Below are 13,380 nucleotides of genomic sequence, written 5' to 3' on the forward strand. Positions count from 1 at the left end.
GAAATCCTCCTATACATTCCCAAGGCTGCTTTGATTGTTGGTAAAAATGTCTAGATTCCACAATGATGAAACGGTTTTTTTTTTTTTTTGCTGATGGTAATTTTTGATTCAGTCCAAGGGATTGTATAGTAGTTATGACAAAGTCTGTATTATAAATCTGGCAGGGTAGGCAGAACAATTGAACTGGAGTGGTAATGGTAAAGTCACAGTCACACAAAGTGATCCCAACATGACTAGCCTTATCAATACTTTATATACAATCCGTTAATACCACAGAGATTTTATGGTCAGACACCATGTTTGCGGTTTGATCCAAACATTGTATCTCACATGGTAAAAGGTGCTCAGCTGGTACTGCCCAGTCTTCTCATAATCTAAAGGTGTCAGCACTGTACACATATATTCATTCAGAGGAAGACTACTTTGTGGTCTGTTCACTGTGCATGAAAAGATCCCAGGAAATGAGGGACTATTTCATCTGTTGTGTGAGAGGCTACAGTATGAAATGTAGCTTTCCACACAATAAATAGGGTAATCCTGCAAGTCATCCTTTCCTGTGTATCTGTCTTCATGAGGGGTGGCCTCTGTATGCCTTGTGAGCTTCTAGTATCAGTTGACCTTCATGTGACAGGCTGTAGAACACAATATATGAAGTACTGTCCACCATGAATACTTGGGCACTTTGCTGGAACTGCTACAGCTACAACCTACAGCTCTGTAAACCCTCAAATTTGGGATGTGCTCTTTATAACCTTATCAATAATAGGTTATGGATGTTTACATATAGACTATGAATGACCTCTCCAGCAGCATAATGCAGAGATTTGTTTTTCTACTTTTTTTGGAGATGTTAAAAACTGCACACAGATTAACACCTGTCCCTGCTTTTCTTTGCATGCTTGCTATAGGATAATATCTGTACTTATTACTTTTAAATAATGTAATATGGGTATTTTTGTTTGTTTTGAGAGATCAGAAACGTTAAATACTTTATAACCATTAAATAATAATTACTTTAGAGAGGAAATGGATCCAGTAACATGGTGTCAAATGTTATCTTCTCAAATGTGCTGCAGGCAGCTTCTTACCATAGACCTTCTTTACACTGATGAACACTGTGATGCTAAAACCAATGTGAGTCTGCATATATGCCTGTGTTTCAGCACCATACAATGATAGATTTTCTCTGAATTGTTAGATGTATCAAGTGCTCTCATGAGTCACTTGGGGGACGATTTATACATGATCTGCCCGAGATGTGTTGGCTAAAGGCCGTGCACATGGCATTCTCACCACCAGATGGAGACGCATAGGAATTTCCAGTGCTCCTTGACTCCATCTAGTGGTGAGAAGGTTGTGCAAACAGCATATGCTGGGGTGGATGATAAATCACCCTGTTGATGTTATCTGGTAAAGCCTTTACATGATACCAGATTTTTAAGTTTATTCAGTCTGAGCACTCTTACCTGAATCCTTCCCAGTGTTTACATTCTTCCTGCCTGCAAGTGGACAGGGCAACTTAATCAGAGCAACATCTATTTAAGTATATTATAATATCAATGATTCAGGTGAATGACATTTAATAGCTTTATATCATGCAATGCCAGAGCTGAATAGTCAGTTAACAGGTGTCTCCTCTTTTCCTGCAGCTTCTTGTACATCACAACCATGTAGCTTGGGCAAGTTTAAATATGACTTATCAAAAACTGGATATTACTTTTTATTTTTAGATATTGCTTTCAAAGCATTATTCTGACATCACACTAAACTTAAAAAAAATCTAGAGTGCAAGCAGATTATATTTTGATGCAATCCTCAATGAAGTCATCATACGTTCAATCCTAAGGCAAATGGTATATACATATATGTATTCATTTAGCATGTATTTTGCCATTCATAGCTCAAGCAGAACATTTGCCTTTTCCAAACAGTGATTGTTGGTTTCTAGGGCTCTTCCATGAGACTTCATGCACTTTTATATGGTGTACTGGCAGTTTATGCTTGCATTTACGTGGCAGTTGTTTTGCTTTTCTTTTTGGTTTATTTTAAAATAGCTTTTTTTGTTCTTATTTACTAAAAATGCTAATTCATTAGTGCAATAAAGTACAGCAGCCAATCTGAATTGATCTTCAGTAGGGTGAATTCTGATTGATTGCTATGGGCTACTGGAATAAAGATTTGTTATTCTTCATTGAATAAGGGGTTTGATCTGCTTAATCCACACAAAGAAGCAATCTTGATTCTGAAGTATGCTGCGATTTGAATCCAATCTTTTTTAAGACTAAATATAACTATGACAGTGGATGTCAAATATGTATTCGCATGCAATTATGTATCCTACATTAGATATGCGAGTCATGGTGCGGCTAACGTTTTAACAACTGCTGGAAATATTCCTATATTGCCCCAAGTCTTCACCAATCAGATTACGGTCTGTTTTTCAAGCTACATAAAAAGCTTGGAGGAAACAAAAAAGCCCCAAATGAAAAACCTCATGGATGGGTATATGAAAACAAAAAACGTATTCCAGCCAGTTAACGTCTGCTTGATTGCCTGGTAAGCCGGCTTGCTGCTGATTGACTGACTGGCTCAAAGCTGATCGGCCGGGAAGTTGGCTTCCTAACTAAATCAGCATGGAGCCGGTGAATCATTACCCGCCAGCCTGGCTTGCTGATTGGCCGGGAAGCCAAATACTCAATCCCGGCACTGATGCTAGTATTAGTGCATCCCTAATTTATACCTACGATCAGTACATAATTGTATTTTTTTTTCTTGTATAATTGTGTTTCCAACAGCTAAGATTGCTCTGCTATTTAGGTCAAAACAACTTTACTTACAAAGCTGATTGATTGTTCTATGCATAATCCCATCCATGCATGACCTTTCCTAAACCCCCTTACTAATCTGATTTTTCCCCAGCCTAATATGAAAGACATAATAGTTTTACATTTGTTTGACATTTCACAAAATATACAATTCAGGTGAAAGAACAGTAATTCTGCACCTTCTGTGAATGTGTGGCCATTTTTGTACTATATATTATCAATGGATTTGTAAATTTGTCACAAACCTAATCAATTCAAACTGAGCTTATGCTGGGAAATTTATCAGGAGCTTCCCTGCCTGTTCGTGAATACATCTTTCCCATTAAAAGGACCAAAAGTGAAGACATGAGGTGGTGGGGCATATTCAGTGCTTACAAGTAAAGTGGATTTGCATACAAATTCAGCTGCCCTCATCTCTGGGTCTGGTTGTTATAACTTAGTTTTCACTTAAGCTAACCATCTTATCTTCTTTTTCTTAATATGCTCAGTTTTAATTGCCTGGGATTGTGCCAAGTTTACTTTAAACATTAAAATGACCAAATATGTAAGTGTTGGGTTGAGGAATGACTAGAACCTCTTTGCTGTCTGTATCCCTCAACTGGGATATTTTCCCTCACTTTGTGACAGGAAATTAAGGGAAATCTTTCCAAAGTAGGTATTTAGAGTAGTAAGATTTTGTGTGAGTGTATCATGTCCAGCCAAGCTTTTGTAGGTATGGGGAAGAATTAGAACCTGTCATGTTTTTCCTGCTAGCCAGAGCTTGGTTACGGTTACCCTCACTTCATATCCTGGTGACAACAGTTTGAGCTAGACTTGCACTTGAAATAGAGTGGGGATTGGGAAGGGTTAGAACTGTTGTCAGATTCTTATTGGTGTCCCTGTTGGGTAGTTCTCTCCTCACTTCCTGTTCCAGTGAAGCCGTGTATTGCTGGGACAGGCGGTAAGGACAAATCCGTCAAGAGAAGACATAAAACAATAGAAATCTGACCATTCCCACTCTATCCAAAGTGAAAAAGGAATGCCTGTGATTGGGTTTAACATTAGATTTAAAGTGCATGTCTCATGTGCATATCAGGAGTAGGTATTCTAGACCTGTTGGGAATACATGTGGCCATCTCTGCACTATAATATGCATTGAAATTTGTAAATAATGACCAGTAACAGTCAAATGTAATCTATTTTTATACCTTACTGGAGTTTTTCATAAACCTGCTAATCATTTAAATCTGTCCTGTTCAGTCATTTATTTCTACAGCCTCCGGTATGTCTATTGTGAAATGAGAAAACAATGCAGAAGACTTATCCGTTATATATAGAGTTACTAATCTAGGGAATGATGAACATTACATTGTGGAAATCTAAGCCCACTGTCCTTTTGCACTAATAAAATAAAATGTGGAAGGTCTTGCCTATTTTTATTTGTCATACTATGAAACACATATCAGTAATTGTTTCAGAGAACTGAATAAAGAAATGTGTACATGAAAGCTGAACGCTGCATGTGCTGATCGTGGTGCTCTATGTACGTAATAGCAGTAAAATCCAAGATTTTTACCTTACAAAATCTCTGTAAATATCGCAAGATCCTAGATGTCATTTTCTGCCTTTCTAGGGGGAGAGTTTCTTTACATGTAGGCACAGTTATAACACTACATCATCCAAGACTCCTCTCTCTGTGTCCAAGTTTACTTGCCCAGAGTGTGGGCAGTGACAGGGAAATGCACAACTCCTCTGTTGTCCGTAAGGCTCCGGCACCCTAAGAAGCCACGAAGCATAGCAGCAGCAAATGAATCTGCAGGGAGTGAAGGCTCAATTACCTCGCTTCACTGCAGTCTCCACAAACCACTGGTTGCATTTTGAGTTTCATGGCACCTAAAAGTTACAGGACTCTGAGGGGAGTAGGGCAGTGAGATTCAGACAACAATCTGCCTATTTTGCAGTAAGGAATGCCTACTGCACAGAACTACTAGATGGCATTAAGGTCATTGGTGGAAGATAAGCAACCAGTTGGGATGACTGGTCTCCATTATAGGAAGTGCTTTGCTGCAGGCAACTTTAAGCCCTAATTTTAGGATTGTCTGCAGGTGCAGAATGTTTACAATAGGAAGGGATACTACATTAATACACATACGTTCATGTGTCCAGCAAGTGGGAAGAGGGTATATGCCAAGTCAAATCAATAATAATTAGAATACGCATATTGAACCCGTTATCTTCTATCAACTTGTCTCATATGCTGGACCTGTGACTAGTTGCCAGGAAATGGAGGATGGTTGCAACAGATATAGTTCTAAAAATGTACAACTATATTAGTACAAACTACCTTCTGACAATGCTACTTGCCTTGCTGGTAATCTGTGACTTCAATACTTACTAAGTTACTGACCCAGAACAAGTACGCAAATTAGGAACTTTAGAAGTCCTTGTCTGCATTTTAGTTCCAGGTCAGTGATTGAATTTCTTGAAGAAAGAGGATAAGCACGGCAACAAACAGATGCAGGAGTCAGCAATGGCAGCCTATGCTTCTCTCATGGTCAGGTATCCCTTAGAGTCCAGACTGGAAAAGGTTTTCTTTTTTCAAGTGTATAGTTTAGTAGAGCAAACAAAGTTCAGTATATGTAAGATCCTAAGGTATTTCAGGTTGTTTCTTTAATGCTTCCCCTCATTCACACTGACCAAAGGCCTTTCCTTCACCCCTCTGCAGCTCAGTCACAGTGAAGGCAATCAGCTCTGTGAAAGGTCAAAGTTGCTCCAGTTGGAGCTTCAACCCTAGGAGACACATTGAGAAGAGCACACTTTTAAACAGGTTGAAATAATGTATATATTTTATACATTTGTACATATGAAGATACGACATTTACAATACTTAATTGATGTACAAAAAGTGCACATGTACACATATACAAATTGGTAGCCTTCTCTCAGATATATGTCTGCAACTTCATTCAAGTGAATTTACAATATGGAGAAACACTCTTGCATCGGTCTGTGGCTGTTCCAGTCTTAGGATCCCTGCATTCTGAGATGTTTACTTTAAAATTTGTAAGTACACAAAACATCTGGAGTCCAATTGTTAGCACTGCCTAACAGCTTTCACAGTATGCGTTGGATAACCATGCACACACTTTGTTACGTTCCTGGGAGTCACAGTGATCAGAGCTCAGTGAAGTGCAATGTCTGTTTCCAGTCTCTTGCATATATAAACACATCCAAACTGAGATGAGATATTCTGCAGATCTGAGGTAAGCTTTGAAGCACCCTCACTTCATAACGGAGTCTGAGGCAGAGGAATTATTTGGAATGTTGTCATTTGCTTTAGAAGACTCTACAAAACAAACAAAAGATGGTCAGGTTGTGTTACTCAGGCAGTTGGTTTAAATCCACTGTTCACCTTCATGAAACACTCTACCTGTGACCTATGTGACATTCTTTCTTCCTATTCTCAATAATATTTTTCTCCCTTGTTTATGCCTTTGCTGTTACTTTCTGGCTAGACCTTCCATTTTCACATTTTACTGGTTGCCATGAGTAACCCCTACTCTAGAGTCAGAGTCATTCGGTTTACAGAGCTAAAATTTAGTGGGAGCTAAAATCACAGTGCACCTTCCAAAGGCCATAGGAGTGTATTAATCAATGATTGCAGCCAAACCCAATGAAAGTCTTCAAAATCAGGCGTCCCCAAATCACCCGACCGAAAAAAAAAAGCTAGCCTGTAAAAGAACAATAATAATACCAGTCTTGACTCCATGAGAATGGAATCTTAACGCTCTTGCAGAGCTACACCAGCTCTGATGGTTGCATGCTGTCGCTATGTTACTAGTATGTTCCTGCAGCTCTGAAGGAACGCACCAGTGACACAACAGCAGGCAGGTGAAACCAAAGTGCTAGTGGGAGGCATCAAACACACCAGGAAGTGTTGGATGATAATGATTCCTGTGGCCAGTTTGGCTCTAAGAGTGAAGTTTCCAGAATATTACCCTAGTTCTGCAGCAGCTTGTGCTCCAGTCTCCTTCATTCCTGTCCCAGAATAAGGTCAGACGCTTGCACCATCACATACAAAGCAGGACAAGTGTTGGTCGGTAGTCTTGCACTGTACCTAATAACATCAGCGAGAGGAGACATAACCGGAGAAGAGCAGCTTTGGTGGACCAACTAACTACTGGAACCAGTGAGGAGGAAACCTGAGGGACCGTGGATTAAGGCATGTATTTCTCTCTATTAGACCCTCCCTAGACAAAACAAGCATTATATCCTGCTTATGACTATAAAACATTAAATGTCCAATCAATCACACAAAACCTCCTACAAGCCCTGGAAAAGAAATACACTCAGAAGCAGTGCACTGTGAGCTAGTCATTCCAGAAGGCCTGCTCGGTGAACTTACACAACATGCGGGAAAAAACTTTAGAGCAGCACATTTTTCACTCACCTTCCTTCTCTTTCTTCTCCAGGTTCTCTTCAGCTGCTGTTTTATCAGCTCTAAAGAAAATTCTTGCACTACTCAGTGAGAAGTAAAGTAGTTCAAACTCCTAAGAAAATAAACAAACACAGAATTAGCTCTACAATTATGAACATATTAAAATCCACATGTGTTAAAGCAAACCTGAGGGGAAAAGTTTGCACACTGCCACTTAGTGTGACTACACCTCCAGACGCCTGCCTGCCGCCACTGATACCAGTAATATCAATAGCTGCATTACCCCTGAAACTCAGGACATTGGCAAAAAATAGCAACCAGCTTTCATGGTCTGCTCTAGCCTGTTACCTTATGTCCTTACTATTGGTTAGCAAGGCTGCCTATCACAGTGACTACCCAGTAGCAAAGTGCATTGGCAGGCCAAGATCTTCTGACCAGGTGGGCTAATTGATATTTGTGATAACTATTTGTATTTTGTGTCACCTTAGATATCAAGTCCCAGGGAGCTCTAAAGGGGATCAGAGGCACCAGGAAGCATCAGTTGTTCACAACCACTGTTGCATTTATCTCCCCGAATGGGTGCAATAAACAGCTAATAGAATGGGCCCTTGCATTTTAATAATTATGTCATTTGAATGAAGACTATATAAACAAATTATATACCTGGAGATAGATGTCCAGCCTCTTCTGTGTTAAGTTCATTGTCTGGAGCAGTTTTTCATCCTGATTATTAGACTGTACATTCTGCTGTTTGGAAACAGCTCTTTTCTCCTTCGTGTACTTTTCTCGCACAGACTGGAACCAGTGCAATGAGTCAAACTCCTGGTACTGATCCAGTAGCTTTAGGATGTATGCAACACCTGCATGCAACACACATATAAGCATGGAATATCAGCGTACTGAGATAAGGACCCAGAACCTACCAAGTATACATCTAATAGCATGTCCTTACCAAAAATCTGTTTAGGTATAGTCTAGCACAGGGATGTCCAAACTGCAGCCCTCCAGCTGTGGTGGAACTACGAATCCCAAGAAGCATCCCTCTCCAGGAGTCATGTCTGTGGCTGTGAGAATCCTGCAAAGCCTCATGGGATTCATAGTTCCACCACAGCTGGAGGGCCGCAGTTTGGACATCTCTGGTCTAGCAGATCCACTCTGGCAAAGGAGTGTGACTTACCCATTGCAAATCCATCATCAGTAAAGGCAGCACCAACTTTGTTCTTCTTGTTGAGTTTCTCCTTGCAGTTTATAGAATGTTCAACAAAGTTGAGGGTCTGAAAAAGTAAATTAAGAAAAAAAAAATGAAATAAAAAAAAAAGGGAAAAAGGCATATAAATTACCCTGTCAGAAAAAACATTAAAAACGCAAATGATTTGCTTTTGGCACTGGCATCATGACACTACTGGGGTTGGTACCAACAGTTTCCTCTCCCTGTGTCCAAGTGGTCAGTTAATTTTAAGGTGCCATGTAAAATATGTATGGACTTGAAGGGGTTAGATTAGGAATTGTGATAAAGTTGGGGTTTAGGGGTTGGAAGAAAATAGAAGTGTGTGGGGTAGCCTTGAGGTGACATTGCTGTAATCTACCAGGTCCAAGTACTGAATACCACCTTCCCATGACAAAAGAATGGAAGGTGACATAATGCATATTTACAAGCACATTAATAGAGAAGAGTTTGGAAGCACTTGAAGGCATAGACATAATACATAGCACATACTGTATTCCCTTGGAAACCGAAATCAGTCCAGCATCCTGTTTTTAATATGTTACTGGCTGATTAATCTAATTGGGACACTAGTTACATGGGAACAACCATGACATTTGACATCCAAGACAGAAATCCATGGGACACTAACAAAGGTGAAAACAGTTTTAGGTTTCTAGGAGTACAATACACAAGCTGCATTTAATAATCGAATTTACAGGGAGATGTACTGACCATCACTTACTGTTTAGACAAAACCTAATGCTAAATTCAATGAAATCGCAAGCTAGAAATCGCCCTCACACTACTCTCTCTCTCTTCCCCCTAACAATATAAATGAAAAGCAGAAGGAATAGCAAATACAAACCATAGGGGGAACAATGCTGTAGAAGTTTCGGAGATGGATATTCTTTGCACTGCGAAATTCAGGAGCAAACACGTCCACAAGCATTTTGAAATATTCTGTACCTTCTGCTGAATTACGCGTGAGATCACTCAGAACAGAGTCCAGTTGCCTAAAAAAACAATAATAATATACATAGTACATTTGCATTTTACTCGGTTGAAACATTGATTGCGAGTTTTAAATAATATTTGACAATCATTGATATATGGATGACATTCAACAGAGAACAATCTTACCTTGCAGCCTTCTGTGTTTCCTCTGACAGGCCTTCCTCTTTTACGAGCTCCTCAAAATTGACTATGTCTTCTAAGTCTGGAACAAACCTGATAAGTCAAAAGGTTGATGGTGAGCTCTATAAAGATCCCAGTATCTTTTAGCAGGGTAACTGTTTGATAATACTGCAACATGGCTATCGTATACTCCCACTGTGAAGAGCATATGGCACTTCCTGTAAACTATATCTGTATACAGTACAGTAAACGGTACATTCTGACACAAGAACATTATGTTTATACAGAATATCAAATAAGGCTTTGGCACCCATAATGAAGTGTACCACCCACTTCAATAAAAACCTTATTGTCATTTGCTTAAAAATTTGCAAATCGTTCGAAGGTGGAGGTGCCAACAACATAGTCTGATGTTACCTTAGAATTTACCAAGGCATCAATGTCAGAGAGATGAGAGGTCTGACCAGCTAAAGGAAAAAGATGTCATGTACACAGGCATATTTCCTGCATCACAAGAAGGCAATGATCTATTTAGCATTTACCCTAAAAGCTAGACTGGGGTACTGAACCCTCTACTTCTGTATACTAAAACCCTAAGATCCCATTCAAACATTATTGCAATGCATGTTACATGCATTGGTGCAATGTGTTTTTTTTCATTCATGGCACATTAGTGCACGTTCCCCAACAAAGGTGCCCTGCCAGAAATGCTACAAGCACTTGTTTGTTTCATTCTGCAGGCCATTCAAATGAACGCACCCGAATAGTGTGAATGGGCCCTTAAAACAACATGACCTATGTGCCTACATCAATGCTCAAATTTGTACAAAAATTGCAGATCACTATTATGCAAGGTGAATAAAACGGAATGCCATATAGTTATCAGAGCTATATAAAGATTTACTGCTTAAATAATGATGCAAATCAATTTATTAAATTCTCACTCAATACCTTATTGCATTGCTGCAGCAGTGGAGTCCACCAGACCGAATCATCCTCACATAGCCCATGGCATTTCCTGCAATGGCAAATAAAAACTAAATGTCACATGCATGTACTAAATATATATATTTTTTTATGCACTTGTTTAAAAAGAGAAAAAATGTAACTGGAATCTGTGTTAAAGAACACCAAAATTAGCTCTAAAGGGATAAATCTCCTGCTTAATGGAGAACTATGGGTCAACCTTTTTGCTTATAGTTCTCCTCAGGGACATGGGAGGACATATACTGCGCGCCACAGCAGGGATGGATACTGTCGAGATCCACCTGGCTGGCTAATTGACTACTGGCCCTGCCTCTCTAAAGGCAGAGCCAGCTGTGCCAGCCCCCTATTCCGTCCGTTCCTCCAGTCAGCGCTGTAGAAACGGAGAGGACACAGGGGAAATCCCTGCAGGGAGCAGTGACTGGCAGTCACTGTTCTCTGCAGGGAGAGTATCGGGAAGTCAACGATTGGCGGTGTGACTTCCCAATCAATCAACCTGTGACAAAGAAGCTGGGGATGAGAGTTTTTCACTAACCCCATAACTCTCCTTTAAAAGGAGAACTATGAGGTGAGTGCTTGAGGAGAGTCTAGCCGACCTGTGACAATGAGACTGTCTCAGGTCGGCTCAGTAGATCGGGAGGTGAGCGAACACATATCGGCGTTCGCTCACCTATTGATCCTGTCACGGCTCTCTGCCGTGACAGGGGAGGGGCTGGATTCCCCCCTCCGATCCGCCAGCGCTGACTGGCGGAACGGACGGGGGAGGGGGCGGGTACAGCTGGCTCTGCATCTAGATAGGCAGAGCCAGCTGTCACTCACGCAGCTGGGCGGATCCCGGCACAATTGTCGGGATCCGCTTCAGCGTCTCAGTATACCGCGAGCAGCAGCCTCAGCAGCAGCGGCGTCTCAGTATACCGTGAGCTGTAGCCTAGGGTGACGGAAGGACACTAGTTTGTGTCCTCCCGTTACCCAAAGGAGAACTATGGGGAAAAGCCTTAACCCCATAGTTCACCTTTAAGTACCTTAGTAAAACCTCCGAAGATTAACATATATCCCTCCTTTCCCCACTGTACATGCTCCTGCACTGTCAGTCTGACAGCTGAGATCCCAATCTGTGTAAAGAACCACTGAGAGCAGCTCTTCCTTTGAGGAACAGCTTGCTACACTGATCATTATTAAATACAATTTAACCATGAATAAATACAAGGTCTTACAAAGAAGCTGGGGATGAGAGCTTCTTTGTTAGACCTTGTGTGAAAACAGTCCTTTATTAACTTTATTGCAGTAAAAGACTTGAGAAACGTCATCAATCCATAGCAATGTTTCTAACTGCAAAGGGTTATTTTTCAATCTTGGATTGGATCTGTAAACTGTACTTTCTCAATAAAGTAGCTTGGTGTATGCACAGTCTGCAGACAGAAAAACTCCAGAGGAGACAAAAAAACATCTAGCATGTGCTGAAGTGATCAGAATTTCTCCGTCATACTTAAAAACATGGTCTACAAAGAAAGCAGCAGTACACAGGGCTTGGTGTTCAGCTGCCTTTAAAATAAGTACCACTGTATTCTAATATACCAAGATATCTTCAGTTGCTAGTAGAACTTTGTGACAAAGCATTTATTAAATTGTCGCTTACCTATCTGACTAATAAGCTGTCTGAACTGATCAAGATAGCTCTGTCCTTCTGGGGTGAGCCCAAGCTTCCGAATTCCACGGTTGAATTTTTCTGCTCGTTCAAAAGGATACTATCAGAAAATAAAGGAACACATTAGCGTCACAATGTAACATCTTCCAGTGTTACTTGTTCCAGCTAAGCAAACAAAACAGCCCAAAAAATAGGATTTTGGTACTCACCGTAAAATCCTTTTCTCTCCGTTCATTGAAGGACACAGGGAACAGATCGGAGATCATGTACTGTAGGGTAATATCGCCACCTGCAGGAGAAGGACGCTAGGCACAAAAAACTAAAGACCAATTACAGCCTAGGGGCGGCCCCTGCTGGTGGCCAAACCCCCCACCTGCTGACAAGTCTCCAGTTTAGCAACAAGCAGTAAAGGAGTACACACCCGCATAGAGGGGCGGGCCCTGTGTCCTTCAATGAACGGAGAGAAAAGGATTTTACGGTGAGTACCAAAATCCTATTTTCTCTCCCGTTCATTGAAGGACACAGGGAACAGATCGGAGATCATGTACTGTAGGGACGTCACAGAGCAGTACCAAATTCTTAACTCCTTACTCCTGACGCTAGGCAAAAAACTGGAGACTTGTCAGCAGGTGGGGGGTTTGGCCACCAGCAGGGGCCGCCCCTAGGCTGTAATTGGTCTTTAGTTTTTTGTGCCTAGCGTCCTTCTCCTGCAGGTGGCGATATTACCCTACAGTACATGATCTCCGATCTGTTCCCTGTGTCCTTCAATGAACGGGAGAGAAATATGCATATAACTAGTAAAGAAAACAGCTGGGTACAGATCACAATCATGGATGTCAGCATTTTTCTTTTATCTCTTCAGACAATGCAGCACTTAGTTTAATCCAATGGAATTAAACGTAGAGCATTCTGTGTGAATATGAAACCTCAGCCTCAAAACCGGCTATATTTACTGGACAACCATATGTCAGGATAAAATGGATAGTGAAAGCAGTGCATATTTTATTTATACATATATACAGGGCTTGAAACATTTTAGTGTGTCTCACCAGTCAGTCAAAAATGTCACCAGTCAGCATGACCGGACCATAGCCTTGCAATTTATGTTAACATTTTTTTGGGGACAGATAGCTTTCTTTTGGTCTTTTGGAGGTATATAATCACCACT

General features: G+C 40.7%; 1 protein-coding gene across 1 annotated transcript in view; it reads right to left on the reverse strand.

The window, feature by feature from the left end:
• Window positions 1-5,628: 5,628 nt before the first annotated feature.
• Window positions 5,629-13,380, reverse strand: part of KIAA1033 (KIAA1033 ortholog) — a 45,640-nt gene continuing 37,888 nt past the window's right edge. The window contains exons 26-33 of the mRNA XM_018553874.1: window positions 12,204-12,312; window positions 10,535-10,601; window positions 9,590-9,676; window positions 9,315-9,462; window positions 8,420-8,516; window positions 7,906-8,102; window positions 7,255-7,354; window positions 5,629-6,150 (exon numbers count right to left, since the gene is read on the reverse strand). Of these exons, the coding sequence (XP_018409376.1) occupies window positions 6,086-6,150; window positions 7,255-7,354; window positions 7,906-8,102; window positions 8,420-8,516; window positions 9,315-9,462; window positions 9,590-9,676; window positions 10,535-10,601; window positions 12,204-12,312 (870 nt within the window). The 3' untranslated portion in view covers window positions 5,629-6,085. The remainder of the gene's footprint in view (window positions 6,151-7,254; window positions 7,355-7,905; window positions 8,103-8,419; window positions 8,517-9,314; window positions 9,463-9,589; window positions 9,677-10,534; window positions 10,602-12,203; window positions 12,313-13,380) is intronic.

The sequence above is a fragment of the Nanorana parkeri genome, unplaced genomic scaffold (assembly GCF_000935625.1).
Source record: "Nanorana parkeri isolate BGI_ZX_2015 unplaced genomic scaffold, ASM93562v1 scaffold132, whole genome shotgun sequence".
Classification (NCBI taxonomy): Eukaryota; Metazoa; Chordata; class Amphibia; order Anura; family Dicroglossidae; genus Nanorana; species Nanorana parkeri.